The sequence below is a fragment of the Schistocerca gregaria genome, chromosome 11 (assembly GCF_023897955.1).
Source record: "Schistocerca gregaria isolate iqSchGreg1 chromosome 11, iqSchGreg1.2, whole genome shotgun sequence".
Classification (NCBI taxonomy): Eukaryota; Metazoa; Arthropoda; class Insecta; order Orthoptera; family Acrididae; genus Schistocerca; species Schistocerca gregaria.
The window spans coordinates 72,916,046-72,935,724 of NC_064930.1; the positions used below are offsets into that span (position 1 = coordinate 72,916,046).

At 44.4% G+C, this 19,679-nt stretch overlaps 1 protein-coding gene across 1 annotated transcript in view; it reads left to right on the forward strand.

Moving 5' to 3' along the window:
- The window catches only part of LOC126295027 (U4/U6 small nuclear ribonucleoprotein Prp31-like), a 153,366-nt gene that overhangs the window by 37,756 nt on the left and 95,931 nt on the right, over positions 1 to 19,679 (forward strand). The window contains exon 2 of the mRNA XM_049987278.1: positions 18,420 to 18,647. Coding sequence (XP_049843235.1) covers positions 18,471 to 18,647 — 177 coding nt within the window. The 5' untranslated portion in view covers positions 18,420 to 18,470. The remainder of the gene's footprint in view (positions 1 to 18,419; positions 18,648 to 19,679) is intronic.

Sequence of the window (19,679 nt, forward strand, 5' to 3'; positions counted from 1 at the left end):
TTGCTTATCTGAAAAAGTCGTGGAGAAAAGAATACGTGCTGCCCATGGTACCATTTGTTCGTCTCTAAAAACGTGTCTTCCTGAATAAAGACCTAACAGTATAGCCCAAACTGATGGTGTATAAAGCTACTGTCATGTCAACACTGCTCAATGGTTGCGAAACCTGGACATTATACCGCCGCGATCTGAAGAACTAAGACACTTCATGAACATGAAATGGAATGACTTTATATCAAATACCACCGTTCTTGAGAAAGGGGAAATGAATATGAAACTTCCTGCCAGATTGTGTGCCGGACCGAGACTCGAACCCGGAAAAGGCAAAGGTCCTGAGTTCGAGTCTCGGCCCGGCACACAGTTTTAATCTGCCAGGAAGTTTCATATCAGCGCACACTCCGCTGTAGAGTGAAAATCTCATTCTAGAAACATCCTCCAGGTTGTGGCTAAGCTATGTCTCCGCAATATCCTTTCTTCCAAGAGTGCTAGTTCTGCAAGGTTCGCAGGAGAGCTTCTGTGAAGTTTGGAAGGTAGGAGACGTAGTACTGGCGGAATTAAAGCTGTGAGGACGGGGCGTGAGTCGTGCTTGGGTAGCTCAGTCGATAGAGCACTTGCCCGCAAAAGGCAAAGGTCCCGTGTTCGAGTCTCGGTCCGGTACACAGTTTTAATCTGCCAGGAAATTTCATATCTGCGCAAACTCCGCTGTAGAGTGAAAATTTCATTCCGGAAATGAATAGTATAGAAGCTCTCATTATTGGACACCAACTAAGATGGGTTGGGGATGTCCAGCGGAAGAGAGATGACAGACTTCGAAGTCAAATGCTGTAAAGCGAAGTGAGCACACGTAAAAGGTTGTAAGGTGCCCCACTTAAAAGCTATAAGGATCAGTACAAGAAAAATCTAAAAACCTTGAACATCGATCAGAGTAACTGGTCCACCGTAGCAGAAGATCTCAGTCGGTGGCCCTCACATACGTCAAATGCTCTTTAGAACTTTGAGCGGGAAGGTCGAAGGCTGGAGAATGACAAACTCCTCCAGGCCCAGCCACGTCCTCCACCTTTCATCATTGGTAATTTCTATCGTCACATGTTCCATTGGAGTAGTAAGCCATCAAATCATTTCCACGCCTGAGCCGTGGCAAAGGAAATCTCATGAGAGAAACGAAAACTCGGACACGAGCATAAGCCGACGACGACGACGATCCAAGTATGGTGTATTATGAACTCGTTTCTTTAAGAACTTAGATAAACTCAATCTGAACTGGCCTCTGAAGAATTAATGGCACTGACCTACAGGCGTGTCATCCCCAGCTTATAGCAGGCCGGAGAGGCCATACGGTTCTAGGCGCTACAGTCTGGAGCCGAGCAACCAATACGCTCGCAGGTTCGAATCGTGCCTCGAGCATGGATGTGTGTGATGTTCTTAGGTTAGTTAGGTTTAATTAGTTCTAAGTTCTAGGCGACTGATGACCTCAGAAAAGTCACATAGTGCTCAGAGCCATTTGGACCAACCCAACCTATACACGTGACATGAATGCAGATATGGAGGAGCGTGAGGTCAGCACACTGCTCTACTGGCCCTTCTGAATCTTTGTGACTGTAGTCACTACATCTCAGTCAAGTAGCTCTTCAATTTGCCTGACAAGGGCTATATGCACTCCGCTTGCCAACAGCACTCGGCAGACTGGATGGTCACACATCCAAGTGCTAGCCAAGCCCGACAGCACTTAACTTAGATGTGATGGGAACCAGTGTTACCACTACAGCAAGGTTGTTGCCTGTTTCGTTAAGTGTCACCATTCATAAAAATATAGTAGACTAAGGTCCAAGGAATGTGGAGGTCAGAACATCGGAGCTATATGACAAATTCATTTTCTTGGAAACGCTTTATTTAAACAGGTACCCACATTCGCTCCTAAGCGTGGCAGTGCACCGTAGCTGTCGTCGAACACCAAGTGGAGCGTTTTCTAATGTGTCAGGCCAGGTATTGTAAAGAAACACGTGGTACAAAGGCGCATTCAACTTGTCCAGTAAAATTGTTTAGGCTTTCGTGGCCACTTGCTGACATACTGCCTATTGGCTTCTGTCTCGGGTTCTTCGGCCGATGTTGGTCTGATGATTTTACTGACGTTTCGCCAGCACGAGTGGCTGGCATTATCAAAGCTTCACCCTCCATTGCCGGTGGTGAACTGGAGCCGAGCTCGTGGAGGCCGCGGTGGTCTCGCGGTTCTAGGCGCGCAGTCCGGAACCGTGCGACTGCTACGGTCGCAGGTTCGAATCCTGCCTCGGGCATGGATGTGTGTGATGTCCTTAGGTTAGTTAGGTTTAAGTAGTTCTAAGTTCTAGGGGACTAATGACCACAGCAGTTGAGTCCCATAGTGCTCAGAGCCATTTTGAACCGAGCTCGTGGAGGAATGGTCAGCGCTAGGATTTCACCCGGAACAGGTCCCGCCCACTCACCCCCGGTTTTCCCGGTCTTTGTTCGGCGCCACGTGGTTTACCGCGTTCGGCTGCACTTGGAGTGAATGTTAAATTAATATCTTGCTAGGTCTTAAATTTTGGTAGGGAGTTAAAAGACACGTTACAAAAAACGTGCACAATTGGCCTCGGCTTCCGCAGCAAACATAACAGAAAACAATTTAGCACTGAATTCTTTAAATACTAAAACTCAGTATTCAGAATGAATAGCCTATGAAGAAACATACACTCCTGGACATGGAAAAAAGAACACATTGACACCGGTCTGTCAGACCCACCATACTTGCTCCGGACACTGCGAGAGGGCTGTACAAGCAATGATCACACGCACGGCACAGCGGACACACCAGGAACCGCGGTGTTGGCCGTCGAATGGCGCTAGCTGCGCAGCATTTGTGCACCGCCGCCGTCAGTGTCAGCCAGTTTGCCGTGGCATACGGAGCTCCATTGCAGTCTTTAACACTGGTAGCATGCCGCGACAGCGTGGACGTGAACCGTAAGTGCAGTTGACGGACTTTGAGCGAGGGCGTATAGTGGGCATGCGGGAGGCCGGGTGGACGTACCGCCGAATTGCTCAACACGTGGGGCGTGAGGTCTCCACAGTACATCGATGTTGTCGCCAGTGGTCGGCGGAAGGTGCACGTGCCCGTCGACCTGGAACCGGACCGCAGCGACGCACGGATGCACGCCAAGACCGTAGGATCCTATGCAGTGCCGTAGGGGACCGCACCGCCACTTCCCAGCAAATTAGGGACACTGTTGCTCCTGGGGTATCGGCGAGGACCATTCGCAACCGTCTCCATGAAGCTGGGCTACGGTCCCGCACACCGTTAGGCCGTCTTCTGCTCACGCCCCATTATCGTGCAGCCCGCCTCCAGTGGTGTCGCGACAGGCGCGAATGGAGGGACGAATGGAGACGTGTCGTCTTCAGCGATGAGAGTCGCTTCTGCCTCGGTGCCAATGATGGTCGTATGCGTGTTTGGCGCCGTGCAGGTGAGCGCCACAATCAGGACTGCATACGACCGAGGCACATAGGGCCAACACCTGGCATCATGGTGTGGGGAGCGATCTCCTACACTGGCCGTACACCTCTGGTGATCGTCGAGGGGACACTGAATAGTGCACGGTACATCCAAACCGTCATCGAACCCATCGTTCTACCATTCCTAGACCGGCAAGGGAACTTGCTGTTCCAACAGGACAATGCACGTCCGCATGTATCCCGTGCCACCCAACGTGCTCTAGAAGGTGTAAGTCAACTACCCTGGCCAGCAAGATCTCCGGATCTGTCCCCCATTGAGCATGTTTGGGACTGGATGAAGCGTCGTCTCACGCGGTCTGCACGTCCAGCACGAACGCTGGTCCAACTGAGGCGCCAGGTGGAAATGGCATGGCAAGCCGTTCCACAGGACTACATCCAGCATCTCTACGATCGTCTCCATGGGAGAATAGCAGCCTGCATTGCTGCGAACGGTGGATATACACTGTACTAGTGCCGACATTGTGCATGCTCTGTTGCCTGTGTCTATGTGCCTGTGGTTCTGTCAGTGTGATCATGTGATGTATCTGACCCCAGGAATGTGTCAATAAAGTTTCCCCTTCCTGGGACAATGAATTCACAGTGTCCTTATTTCAATTTCCAGGAGTGTATATCTGTGTGAGGAAAAGCACCCAAAGCTAAAACAGGATAAACCTACCGTCAAAGAATAATTTGATTGGAGAAATAGGAACCACAGTATACTTGACACTTAAGTTTCAAAACTCAGACAGGATATGTGAAACAAGCACCAATGTTCACTATACTTCCAGAGGGCATCAAAATTACTTTGTTTTTCTAGATCGATCCAAGCTGTTTTTGCGTGCTATTCACTGAATAGTTTTGCTGAAAAGTTTTAGAGGTGATAGAAGAAGTAGCACAGCATGAAGGACGCTTTACCAGCCGTGAAACACCGCAGCGTTTATTTCCTCCATAACTGCTCTGTGACAAACATACACATCAGATTATTATTTTTTTAAAATGGTTTGAATGACATTTACGAAATTAATAAATCTTTTGTTTAAAAACAGACAGGACAAAGAATAACGACACATTATTTTCCTGAGACGTTTGCAACAGCATGTAGGTCACTAATCACACAGAAACAGCCACAATTTTTTTATAACCACCTTTATAATGCGCAGGTATGGCACTGGAAGAATTTACAAGTTAAAATTCACTCATTACCCATGCAAATACTAACGAAATACGTCATGTAAGCAAATATCTTACTGCTTTCATTAGGAATTTCTACTTCATGGCATTCTTATATTCTTTAATTTTCGTGAGCTTCTATGAGGACCTACATAAACAAAACGACTTTCACTTATTTGTATATAACGTAGTTTTTAGACAACATAGTTAGTCGACTGCATCCGTGGCTTTACTACCGACATGACACATTCAAGACCATTGTTTTCGCACGGTATGTTTGCTCTGCTGTTTCCCTCAAATACACGTATTATAAAAGTGAATTACTTAATGAAAATTTGTCCCTATTGCCGTTAAATAACATCACATTATTTTTTGTTTTCTGTTGCTGGCGATGCTTTCAATTCTCTGTAAATACTTTCATTTCTTTAATAATGCACATTCATATTATATTACTATCCAGAGAAACTTAAATTTCTTATCATAACAGACTCTCATCACAGTGTAACGTGTGTTGGACTGTGACGATAACAAGTTTGATGTAGCTTCCAGTTTGTGGAAGTGGCGGCTGTTTAGGGGAGGGCCTTACACTACGGATGGGCGTGGCGGGGGAGGGGGGGGGGTGAATGGGCGGGGCTTGTTCTCGGTGAAATCCTAGCGCTAAGGGCACGTAGCTCGCAGCCGCAGACTATAGTATGTACCTGGCGCGCCAACGTCCGAGGGCTTCTCCACGGTCATTTCCTCTTGCTACCTGCTACCGTACTGCAGCGCACGACCGTCGCAGGTAGCAAGAGGAGAACCGCACCGGAATTGACCGCGGAGAATCCCTCGGACGTTGGCGCGCCAGGTAGAAACTATAGTCTGCGGCTGCGAGCTCGGCTCCAGTTCACCACCGGCAATGGGGGGTGAAACTTTGACGATGCCACTCACTCGTGGTGGCGAAACGTCAGTAAAATCAGCAGACGAACATCGGCCGAAGAACCCGAGACAGAAGCCAATAGGCAGTTTGTCAATAAGTAAAAGGCCCAAATGCACTTCTCCCACAATTACAGCTGATAGATGTCCGCCCCCGGTAGCTGAGTGGTCAGCACGACAGAATGTCAATCCTAAGGGCCCCGGTTCGATTCCCAGCTGGGCCGGAGATTTCCTCCGCTCAGGGACTGGGCGTTGTGTTGTCCTAATCGTCATCATTTCATCCCCATCGACGCGCAAGTCGCCGAAGTGGCGTCAAATCGAAAGACTTGCACCAGGCGAACGGTCTACCCAATGGGAGGCCCTAGCCACACGGCTTTTTTTTTATGCCTGAAAGCCACGTGCACATATGGGATGTGTTCTGACCAATTATGGCTGTTGCGGAGGTTGGAGGTTGATAGTACTTTCATGAGTGAAGGTAGATTCATCAGTCCATATCACGTGCCATCTAAAATGCTCATTATCTTTCACATTCACAAACCTGTACTCGTCGAATCCAGTTTTTTGGCTGTTGGTGTTGAGTTTATGTGTAATGATATGGATGCAGTTATATATCCTGCAACCCTTCAACAGTGTTTGAGATATCTGGAACTTCTTTGCAATATCACGGGTACTCACTGAGGTGCTTGTTGAAGGGTTCCACAAATCGTGTCCTCTGTTTGCGCAGTAAGTCTAGAGCCCTTGGACGACCTCTGTCTACTTGTGGGTATAGACTAGCGGTCACCTGACGGTCACGAAAAAGCTTCTTATCGGGATGGCACAATTGAGGGTACTGAGCAGGACACAAGCGAGCAGCAACAGCAGTTCACCTGTCAGATGCACCCAGCACCAAAAGCATATCGATGTATTCATCGTTAGTGTACTCCATCGGGTAGCTGTCCAACATGACCTGGACAGGGTCAGTTATGCTTGTGCACTATGTGGTTAGCAGCCACATGCATGCAGTTTAATTTATTTATTTTACTTACATGTCAAGTTCCGAAGGACCAAATTGAGGATCAAATCTACAAGGTCATGGAACGTGGAAATTACAACATGAAAGTAATAGTCGATAAAAATAAAATATTTATTAACCCAAGAAAGTCAAGCCATAAGTTTAAGTAAACGCTATCAACAATACAACAAAAATCAGTTTAATTTTTCAAGGAACTCCTCGACAGAATAGAAGGAGTGACCCACGAGGAAACTCTTCAGTTTCGATTTGAAAGCGCGTGGTTTACTGCTAAGATTTTTGAATTCTTGTGGTAGCTTATTGAAAATGGATGCAGCAGTATACTGCACACGTTTCTGCACAAGAGCTAAGGAAGTCCGATTCAAATGCAGGCCCGATTTCTTCCATGTAGTAACTGAGCGAAAGCTGCGTATTCTTGGGAATCAGGTATTATTGTTAACAAGAAATGACAGTAAGGAATATATTATACATTGAGAGGCCAATGTCGAAATACCCAGACTCGTGAACAGAGGTCGACAAGAGGTTCGTGAGCTCACACCACTTATTGCCTGAACCGCCCGTTTCTGAGCAGAAAATATCCTTTTAGAATGGGAAGAGTTGCCCCAAAATATAATACTATACAACATAAGCGAATGGAAATAATCAAAGTAGACTAATTTTTGTGTCGAACGATCACTCGCTTCAGATACCGTTCGAATAGGAAAAACGGCAGCATTAAGTCTTTGAACAAGATCCTGAAAGTGGGTTTTCCTCGACAGTTTACTATGTATCTGAACACCTAGAAATTTGAACTGTTCATTTTCTCTAATCATATCCCCATTCTGTGAAATTAAAACGTCAGATTTTGTTGAATTGTGTGTTAGAAACTGTGAAAACTGAACCTTACTGTGATTTAGCGTTACTTTATTCTCTACAAGCCATGAACTTAGGTCATGAATTGCACTATTTGAAACCGAGCCAGTGTTGTACACAATATCCTTTACTACCAAGCTAGCGTCATTAGCAAACAAAAATATTTTGAAGTTACCTGTAATACTAGAGGGCATATCATTCGTATAAATAAGGAACAGGAGCGGCCCCAACACTGATCCCTGGGGCACCCCCACTTGACAGTACCCCACTCAGACCCCACATCACAGCCGTTATCAACACTGTGAATAATGACCTATTGCTATGTGTTGCTAAACGAAGAGGTGAACCAACTGTGGGCTACTCCCGGTATTCCATAATGGTCCACCTTCTGGAGCAACATTTTGTGATCAACACAATCAAACGTCTTAGTTAAATGAAAAAAATATGCCTAGTGTTCGAAACCTTTTGTTTAACCCATCCAATACCTCACAGAGATGATAGAATATAGCATTTTCAGTTGTTAAACGTTCTTATAAAGCCGTACTGTACATTTGATACCAAATCGCGTTATATAAAATGATCAATTACCCTTCCATACACAGTTGTTTCAATAACTTTAGCAAACACTGACGACATAGAAATAGGTCTAAAATTGTGTACATTATCCCTTTCTCCCTTTGCTACTGAGAACTTTAATCATTCAGTGAACTGACCATTCCTAAAGGAAAAATTACAAATATGGCTAAATACAGGGCTAACATGTGCAGCACAGTAGTTTAATATTCTGCTAGGCATTGCATCATATCTATGAGAGTCCTTAGTCTTCAGTGATTTAATTACTTACTCAATCTCCCACGTGTCTGTATCACAGAGGAGTATTTCAGACATCAATCTCGGAAAGGCATTTGCCAATAGAGTTATATGATTCCCTGTAGAAACTAATTTTTCATTTAATTCACCACCAGTGCTCAGAAAATAACTGTTAAATACTGTACATATATCTGATTTATCAGTAACAGAAATATTTTTACTACTGACTGACTTTATATCGTCGACCTTGTGCTGGTGATCAGACACTTTAATGGACGCCACATTCACGTAATAGGCTATTGTCATGTGACAAAATGATGTCCTGCTTATAAGCGGCGATGACTAGGGAACTGACGTCTAAAAAAAAAAAAAAAAGGAACCTGCCGCAGATTCGAAACATACCTCGGCGGTGGATGTAGATTTGATGTCCTAGCAGTCTACTCATTGAACTACGACAGATGGTGAGGTAGCGTGGCCTGGTCTTGGTTCCTCTGTACATTCGTATGTGGTGCACGAAGAGAGAGCTTCAGCAGCTCCTCGTTTTCATAATTCACCCGATCTGACTTTTTGTCTCTAATCTGGTTGAGGAATCACATCCTGACCTTCAAGTGTGGCATTTTTTTCTTCACCTTGTATAAGTCAGGCGATAACGGCCAGTGATCTCTTCGGTGCAGATGCTCGAACCGCTACGACAATCGGTGAAATGCCGTGAGTAATGAGGATAGCAGACAAGGGGGCACTCATTACTTTAGTAATGTGTGCACAAGTTGAGAGTTTAGGTCTGTTGGGACTTGGGCTAGGGCGATGCGTGCACTTGCGGTGCCCACTGTGTCCGGATGGCATGCCGGCATGGTAGCTCAGCGTGTTCGGTCAGAGGGTTAGCTGCCCTCTGTAATAAAAAATAAAAAAACTGAGTAAATCGATCAACAACGAACTTAAACGGATGTCTTACGACGTCCACAGCGAGCAGATGCAACGACCAACAGTGAACAAAATGACATTAAAAAAATGGCGCTGTGGTCAGTGCATCTGCCTACTAAGCAGGAGACCCGGGTTCAAATCCCAGTCCAGCACAAATGTTCAACTTTCACTATTGGTTTAGATCACTGTCTACTCGCAGCTAATGCCTTCACTGACAGTCATTCAGTCTTGTTTGGCCACACTGGAAGCGTCTGCGCCGCTGAAGCAACTTGTTCACTCTTGTTGGAGCCACTGTGACGTTTATGTGGGTCGCCCGGTCACGTCGTTCTGGCGGGAAGCGAGACTGGTGCCAAGGCTGCACTCCTCGTACCTCGGCCTGCTAGTTCTTCCATTCCCCTCAATGATCTCTGTGTTGCTGTCTGTCAGCAGGTGGTGTCATTTTGGTGTCCTCCCATGACGGACGGGAACAAACTCTGCGTTATTACACCTCTCCCAGTGGCTTGGACGACCTCCTCTCGGCCCTCGCCAGTCACAGCCATTTCTTAAGTGGTGATCCCCCCATCAGTTTGTGCTCATTGTCTACAACCTTTGACGGTTTGCCATTTTCTGACGGAATGCGCTGTTTTTAACCACTTACGTTCCCATTCATGTTTGCCGTCTGAGCTATTGGCCGTTTTAGCGAACTACGCGCCGACTGTCGACCTCGTTTTACTTTTTATCCGTACATTTAATCTTTAGTTCAGGACCTCCGTTGTCTCTATGGCGTACTTTATGGCCCGTTCTCGAAGAGTAATCCCCTATTTTTAGCTGTCTCTCCTTCCGTCGACTGGACTTCGCGTGTAGTCGCTTTTACCACCTTTTTCGTTTTCTTGTTCTACGGTTTTGACATGGCCGCGTATGATCTTAGTTGTTTTTGTGCCCTAAAACAAAAAATGAAATCAGCCCAGTACGAATTGCTGCAGCGCTGTTCCACTTGGACTGCAGAAAATGGAATACCTCATCATGTTCCACGTCACCAATGGGCTGCCGCATTTTGTTTCGGCTGTACTAATGCCGTAGTGCAACACTGTGGCTTAGGGATTTGTGCCAGGACTACACGCATGTACCCAGACATAAACAGAAATTACGTTACTTTTTTTTTTTGGAGGGACAATAACAACTTAATGAAAATTCCTCGTATAACTTCAGAATGCCTGTATCAATGTCAATATACTCATAGGTATCTCGAACACTGACGACAAAACGAAGTGCAATTGTGACTCACTAACGTATCGGAACTGAGACAGCTAGACACTCCTTGTACCAGTAGATGTGGGAGGGAGAGCATGAAGCGGTATTGGAAAGTTTGGAAATTTGTGGTAAGGTCTTATGGGACCAAACTGCTAAGGTAATCGGTCCGTAAGCCTACATACTACTTAATCTAACTTGAACTAAATTATGCTATGGACAACACACACACCCATATTAACTTCAAGTAACTTGCTCAATTGTAAATTCACCAAAGAAACTATTTGTTCTTTCTCCTCGTATGGAAAATACATTTCGTATAACCAGTATTTATTAAAAATTTAAATTGTAATGAATTTGTAAAATATGTTACATTACAAATTTTTTACTGCATTTATATTTCTAAAGACATCGGAGCAGTATTGCTTTCATTATATACTATGAACGAATTTGGAAACTCTCAAATTGGAGCGTGGGAGCTATGTTGAAAAATAGGTTTTTTATTCACAATTTTTTTGATTGCGTTGGATGGACAGTAATTCACTGATTTTGACTCTTGAGGGTAAGCATCAGAATTAAAAATACGGAACAGACAAAAGACAAAATTCCTGTTAAGTATAAAAACGTGGAAAAGTGTTGGACAAATGAGAAAGAGAACTATATACCCCAATAGAGTTCATGTTGGTTATTTGACATCCGCTACAGCGCCTGCTCATGCCTTATGGAATGGAGCACTCCACAATGCATTACTTTACTGTAGCTGTGTTCCATGGATCCCTCAGATGCTGTACTCTGGAATGTGGAAAGAACTGCACGATGTCCATTTAATTTAATTTAAATGCACTTCAGTGAACTGACGTTACATTACTACATTACAGTTCTTACTCTAATTACACATAAACCTTAAATATTAAGTTTAAGAATTTCTATGAATATACTATTCAATGGAATAAGGAAGCGCCCAACAGATAATTCTTTAATTCACTCTCAAACTGCGCAATAAGTCTTTTATCTTGTTCCTTGAGCGGTTTCTTAATGTCTGCTTGCTGACTGTCTCACTTCATCCTCTTTTCCAATTTCATCTCACTCTTCGTATGTTAACTTTCCTCCCACTCTATCCATTCTCTTCGAATCGGAAACCAAACATCCTGCTCACTCCTGATCTGTTTCATATCTTAGGTGTTTTCTCTGTTTCATTCTTTTCTGTTCACCAATAGCAAGATCTCCTCCTCCCATTTTACGTTTCGACATCCTATTAAATATTAATGTAGCTTAACACACTAAAATTCCACATAGTACATTGTTCAATATCTTTCACAATTCACTTTCACTTAAACTTATTTCACTTTCGCTTTCCGTTGATCAACTGTGATCTATTTAAAAAAGTGTATTGATATTGTCTATACAGGATATTTTATAATTCACGTTACACATTTCTGAAGGTTTTAGAGGGGCTTATTAGTGCAAGTTTTACGTAGGAACCCATGTTGGAAACGGAGTCTGTAAATGTATATACAGGGCGAGTTACTAACTATTGCCGCCAAAAATAACTCCGAAAGTATGATAGGAGCTGAAAAAATTGTGGGACAAAAGATGCATGAGACAATGGAGGCTATAATATGATGTTGGTTTTTTATTGCTAGGTGGGGTCGCGTCAGACATATGAATGTCAACTTTGTTTTTTTTTTTAATGGGATGCTATTTTTTTTGTTCTTATTTTTTGATAGCGGCTATCGAGACGAATTCAGTGATGTGTAATAGTAAGGTCTTTGAAGGTCACAGGCATGAACGTCCATTTACAGAAGGCGTTCGAACTGATGAACATTGGTACCAATGCAGTGCTCCAATCTTCTTATCATGGATAGAGTGGTATTCCTTACCACATCAGCACTTATCTCAGTACATGCTCAGACAATTCTCTCTCGCATATCTTGAGATGTAGTTGGAACGTCTTTATAAACAATGTCTTTTACGAATCCCCACAAGAAAAAAATCCAGAGGCGACAAGTCTGGCGAACGGGCTGGCCACGACACATCTCCTCCGCGTCCAAACCGACGATTTGGTAATCGTCTCTGCAATTCATTTCTAGCCACCAGCGAAAAATGTGCTGGACACCAATCGTGTTGATACCACATTCTGTTCCTTGTTTCGATAACAGACCTAATGTTTCTTGCAGGAATGTGGTGTACTTCCTACCCTTAAATTTTCTTTGATGAAATGGGAGCCTATAATGCTGTCCTCCAGAATCCTACTCCATACATTCACCGACCACGGTCTACGGTGTGCAGCTTGCTGCAGCCAAAATGGATTTTCAGTTGCCCAGTAATCCATGTTATGCAAATTAACATATCCATGGTCAGTGAATGTAGCCTCGTCAGTAAATAAAATCAAATTAATAAATTTGTCATCCCTCTGAATGTGAAGTTGAGCCCATCGCCAGAATTCAGTGCGACGCATACAATACATACCAGCTAATTCTTGATTGAAACTGATGTGTAAGGATGATATTTGTAGCGCTGCAGAACACGAACAACACTACTCTGGCTCATGCCAGATTCCCTTGCGGTTTGACGTGAACTAACAAATGGTTCAAATGGCTCTGAGCACTATGGGACTTAACATCTATGGTCATCAGTCCCCTAGAACTTAGAACTACTTAAACCTAACTAACCTAAGGACGTCACACACATCCATGCCCGAGGCAGGATTCGAACCTGCGCGACCGTAGCAGTCGCACGGTTCCGGACTGCGCGTCTAGAACCGCGAGACCACCGCGGCCAGCGTGAACTAACACAAGGATCTCGAACCGTAGAGGCAAAAGTGCCAATTTCCGTTCCCTCGTTGGTAACTTTCCTTTGCCGGATATGTTCCCGATGCGTTAAAGATGTTCTGAATTTATCATACACGTATTTAAATGTACGACGTGTAGGGTGAATATCTTGAGGATGTCTTTCAGCGCGTACCTCTCACTGAATTTCGTTGGCATTCTCCGTAAATGAGAAGCATACCGACTTGATCTTCGAAGGAATACATCATTCACATTCGCTTGATTCGACGATACTAGCCTTACCCTTCCTGTTTGTGTTGTATTGCGAAATCGTCGAATGGTGTTTACTTGCCAGTGGCACGTTAGATGGATACGCCGTATTCGGCCAATATTTACTATTCACACGATATACGAGAGAGAATTGTCAGAGCACGTGCTTCGATAAATGCCGAAGTGATAAGGATTACCCCTCAACCAATGATAAGAAGATAGGATCTCTGCATTGATACCAGTGGTCATCACTTCGAACACCTTCTGTAATTGGACGTTCATGCCACTTTTGTGACCTTCGTTGACGTTCAAAGACCTTACACATAATAAGATTCGTCTCGATAGCCGCTATCAGGAAATAAGTACCAAACTATAGCATCCCAAAAATGGTTCAGATGGCTCTGACCAATATGGGACTTAACATCTGAGGTCAGCAGTCCCCTAGAACTGAGAACTCCTTAAACGTAACTAACCTACAGACATCACACACGTCCATGCCCGAGGCAGGATTCGAACCTGCGACCGTAAAAGTCGCACGTTTCTGGACTGAAGCGCCTAGAACTGCTCGGCCACCGCTGCCGGTCCTATAGCATCCCAATAATAAAAATATCAACGAGCATGTCTCTGACACGACCCCACCAACGTCATATTATGACACGACCCCACCTAGGAACCAAAAACCAACGTCATATTATGACACGACCCCACCTAGGAACCAAAAACAAACGTCATATTATGACACGACCCCACCTAGGAACCAAAAACCAACGTCATATTATGACACAACCCCACCTAGGAACCAAAAACCAACGTCATATTATGGCCCCCGCTGTCCCAAGCAACAATTGTCCCACAAACTTTTCAGCTCCTATCATACTTTCGGAGTTATTATAGGTGGCAATAGTTAGTGACTCACACAGTGTAGAACGCATGGGGCCTGAGCGAGAAGCAGGAAATTTCAGGGCGAGCTGGAACAGAATTCTAAATCAGTGTCGCAAATGACTGCAATAGCAAAACTTGGTAATGAGGCCATAAAACCAGGACTGTGGCGTTTTGCTTGGATCAGTCTCGTCTGATACCGTTTCCAAGTTTACTTCCCAAGAGCGAACCATGGCGAGGGATCTGTGATTATGTCGGCAGCCATGTCGTGGTATTCTATGGGCTCCATGGCTGCTCTGCGTGGTTACATTACAGTGAAAACTCGATTAACCGCCACTCTTTAAACCGTCAGTTTCTGTTGACCGTCACTGCTGTAACAGCATAATAATACTGTAATAACAGAATGCTCTAAGGTGCACTGACGCGTTCGCTCTGTTTATTTACTCTATTTTAGTGGGAAGTGAATGTACCCGCCCGCCGCAGAATGTTACACAAAATATGACCTTCAGTTGAGGTGCTAACACGTCTACCCCTTTTTCTTGTCTTTGTCTCACTTGTGAGTCAACAATCACCACTGGATCGGTTTCCAGTTGTGGAGAGAAGACTGTAATTGTCGCAGTGTATCTAGCGGGCTGTTTTCCACTTGAATAAGCTTTATTGACAAATATTTTACACTACCGTATTTAGTGCCGGTGTGTGTGGTACAGTGACTTGATAAAATGTCTGAAAAACCTAAACGTGTTGTTTTAGGACTTATTAAAAAAACTTGAAATTATAAAACGCTTAAGGAAGGGCGAAACTGCGACAAGTGTAGCGCTGATTTATGGTATTGGAAAAACAACAGTTAACGATATAAAAATAGGTGATGCTCATAAAATAGAACATGTGTCAACAATCCAGAGCATGGATGGAGAAGTGCGAACAAGAAAGACAATGAAACATGCAAAATATGATGAATTGGACACTTGCTGTCATCTGATGAATCAACATCTGTAAAACAGTTTTGGAGGTCTTACACAATTAAATATGCCATTTTCAATGTTGCCAGTGCATGGAGTGATTTGTCAGTGTCAACTCTCAAGAACGGCTGGAATAAACTTTGGCCTCAACCTAGAGGTGAAGAATCGGAGGAACCTGAGTGTGTGACAGTTGACGAGATGGTTAATTTGTGCAATAATTTACAAATCAGCACAAATTTGACGTCAGAAGAAGTATCAGAGTAGTTAGAGTGTGACAAAGTGGACGGGGTTTTCAAATTTTGAGTGATGGCGAAATTGTTGCCAGCGTAAGTGCCACCAAAGAAGAAGAAGAAGAAGGGGCTGATGAAGACGAGTGTTCAAACCATGAAGGAAAACAAACTATTAGCCATTCAAAGACCGAAACAATGCTGTGCAAGTGTATAGAATGGTTTGAAAGCCAAGAAGAAGCTGGTGCAACGCAGTCACTACTGCTCCGAAAAATACGAAATATTGCCGCGGTGAAAGCTCGAACATCAAAAAGGCAGAAGAAATTGACTGACTATTTCCAAGCTAGATAAACTATTTCACCTGTAAGTCTGAAGTACAGTACTGTACATCACGTATTTTGCAGCTTTTGTAGCTACTGTACGAATTTATCATGTAATAAACACAGGGTGTTTCAAAAATGACAGGCATATTTGAAACGGCAATACAAACTAAACGAGCAGCTATAGAAATACACCGTTTGTTGCAATATGCTTGGGACAACAGTACATTTTCAGGCGGACAAACTTTCGAAATTACAGTAGTTACAATTGTCAACAACAGATGGCGCTTCACTCTGGGAAACTCTATAGTACGATATTTTCCACATATCCACCATGCGTAGCAATAATATGGCGTAGTCTCTGAATGAAATTACCCGAAACCTTTGACAACGTGTCTGGCGGAATGGCTTCACATGCAGATGAGATGTACTGCTTCAGCTGTTCAATTGTTTCTGGATTCTGGCGGTACACCTGGTCTTTCAAGTGTCCCCACAGAAAGAAGTCACAGGGGTTCATGTCTGGCGAATAGGGAGGCCAATCCACGCCACCTCCTGTATGTTTCGGATAGCCCAAAGCAATCACACGACCATCGAAATATTCATTCAGGAAATTAAAGACGTCGGCCGTGCGATGTGGCCGGGCACCATCTTGCATAAACCACGAGGTGTTCGCAGTGTCGTCTAAGGCAGTTTGTACCGCCACAAATTCGCGAAGAATGTCCAGATAGCGTGATGCAGTAATCGTTTCGGATCTGAAAAGTGGGCCAATGATTCCTTTGGAAGAAATGGCGGCCCAGACCAGTACTTTTTGAGGATGCAGCGACGATGGGACTGCAACATGGGGCTTTTCGGTTCCCCATATGCGCCAGTTCTGTTTACTGACGAAGCCGTCCAGGTAAAAATAAGCTTTGTCAGTAAACCAGATGCTGGCCACATGCATATCGCCGTCATCAATCCTGTGCACTATATCGTTAGCGGATGTCTCTCGTGCAGCAATGGTAGCGGCGCTGAGGGGTTGCCGCGTTCGAATTTTGTATGGATAGAGGTGTAAACTCTGGCGCATGAGACGATACGTGGACGCTGGCGTCATTTGGACCGCAGATGCAACACGGCGAACAGAAACCCGAGGTCGCTGTTGGATCACCTGCCGCACTAGCTGCGTGTTGCCCTCTGTGGTTGCCGTACGCGGTCGCCCTACCTTTCCAGCACGTTCATCCGTCACGTTCATCCGTCACGTTCCCAGTCCATTGAAATTTTTCAAACATATCCTTTATTGTATCGCTTTTCGGTCCTTTGGTCACATTAAACCTCCGTTGAAAACTTGGTCTTGTTGCAACAACACTGCGTTCTAGGCGGTGGAATTCCAACACCAGAAAAATCCTCTGTTCTAAGGAATAAACCATGTTGTACCGGTCATTTTTGAAACACCCTGTAATAGTGGCCTATACTGCCGGACTTCCTCCTAAGCCTTTCCTCACTCCCTACACAGTTTTCGGCCATTATTATTGTTTGTGTCACGAGGAGGAAGAGGAGGATATTACTGTTTAACGTCCCGTCGACAACGAGGTCATTAGAGACGGAGCACAAGCTCGGATTAGGGAAGGATGGGAAAGGAAATCGGCCGTGCCCTTTCTAAGGAACCATCCCGGCATTTGCATGAAGCGAATTAGGGAAATCACGGAAAACCTAAATCAGGATGGCCGGACGCTGAATGGAACCGTCGTCCTCCCGAATGCGAGTCCAGTGTGCTAACCACTGCGCCACCTCGCTCGGTTGTGTGTCACGAGCTCCCGCCAACAACGGCTATTGTGTTACACGTATACATTGTGTTACAAGTATACATTCTTCTTATAGACTAGATATAGTTTTTATGGGAAAACAACGATTGCCGGGTCAGCTATAACATCTAAAGATTTTCAGAGGCGGAACGAAGTTCGCTGGGTATAGCTAGTACTACATAAAAATAATAATAAACAACCGAATTTCACATTTCACTTGTTTATAATGGTAACTATGTAAACATGTAATATCCCTGACCCACTGTCATCCAAGCTGTCAGAAAAATAGCGTCTGTGGAAAAAAGTAATATCCGACATAGAACTCCAGTGTACACCTTGGAGAAAGTAATAATTCGAAAACAGACAGGACGTGACAGCAACGATGTTACATGTAAGATAAAAGACCTAATCATATGTTATAACTGCTACAGTCGCAGGTTCGAATCCTGCCTCGGGCATGCATGTGTCTGATGTCCTTAGGTTAGTTAGGTATAAGTAGTTCCAAGTTCTAGGGGATGGATGACCTCAGATGTTAAGTCCCATAGTGCTCAGAGCCATATGTTATAGCTTTTCAGATCATAGTTAGAAGACCTTTATATTAAGGCCATCGCTTAATTATGTATTTACAGAGCACCTGACGATGGCAATTTCCCTAATTGGGCTCATCGTGAGTTACATAGCAGTGTAGCTGGCTATTATTCATAATAATAGTAATGTGTTCTGTTTGTGGTGTTTCTACATTTTAGTCCACCCCTATGTATAATGGTTACTATACATACATATTGGCACGTGTTAATGTGACGGTATCGCTTTTCTCCACAGGGAGCTTGCAGCATTAGTACTGTCTCTGGTCAGAGATAACGCCTGCGCGCAATGTCTCTGGCAGAGGAGCTGGCGGCGGACCCAGACCTGCGTCTGGAGGCGCGCCTCGTGTTCTCTGCAGAGGACGACAGCAGCGGACCCTCCCTGCCCTCCGCCAACCCTCCCGGGAGGGTGGCCGATGTCGTGAGGATATGGGGCTCCGAGAGGTTGGGAGACCTGCTTGCTAAGGTGAGTACGTTCTGTGCTTCTGCCATACGGTCTAGTCACATCAAGGAGGCTGGCCACAGATCCTCCTGCATAGGCTCATGAAAATAAGTGTGTATAGAAAAATTTGCAAACTGATTTATCGTTTGATGACGTGTTGCTGGAACACCCTTTCTTTGTTTCATCAGTCATATGACTGGTTTGATGTGGTTCACAGCTAATTCCTCTCTTACCCCACCCCTTCATCTCATAGTAGCATTTGCAACCTGCACCCTCAATTATTTGTTGTATGTATTCCAATCTCTGTCTTCGTCTACACTTTTTACCCTCTACAGCTCCTCGTAGTATCATGAAAGTTACTCCCTGATGTCTTAACAGATCTCCTGTCCTAGTGTCCCTCCTTTCTCGTCAATTCTTTGGAGAACTTCCTCATTTCTTACATTAATCGGTCCACACAATTTTCAACATTCTTCTGCAGCACCAGATCTCAAATGCGTCGATTCTCTTCTTTTCCGATTTTCTCACAACCTGTGTTTCACTACCATACAGTGCTGTATTCCAAACGCCCTTTCTCGGAAATTTTTTCCTCAGAATAAAGTACATGTTTGGCAATAATAGACTTTTCGACAGAATGCCCTGTTTGCCTATGATAATCGGCTTTTTACGTTTTCTTTGCTTCATCCGTCACACATTATTTTGCTTTCAAAGTAGCAGAATTCCTCTAAAACTTTTACTACATTGTCTGCAATTTTGATATTAATGCCGGCCGTTGTGGCCAAGCGGCTCTAGGGGCTTCAGTCCGAAACCGTGCTGTTGCTACAGTCGCAGTTTCGAATTCTGCGTCGGGCATCGATGTGTGTGATGTTCTTATGTTAGTTACGTTTAAGTAATTCTAAGTCTAGGGGACTGATGATCTCAGATGTTACGTCCCATAGTGCTCAAGGCCATTTGAACCATTTTTTTGATATTAATTTTATTACTGATCTCATTCTTGCAATCACCACGTAATAATGTAGATAGAGAGGTAAAAATTGACACACATGCTTGGAATGACAT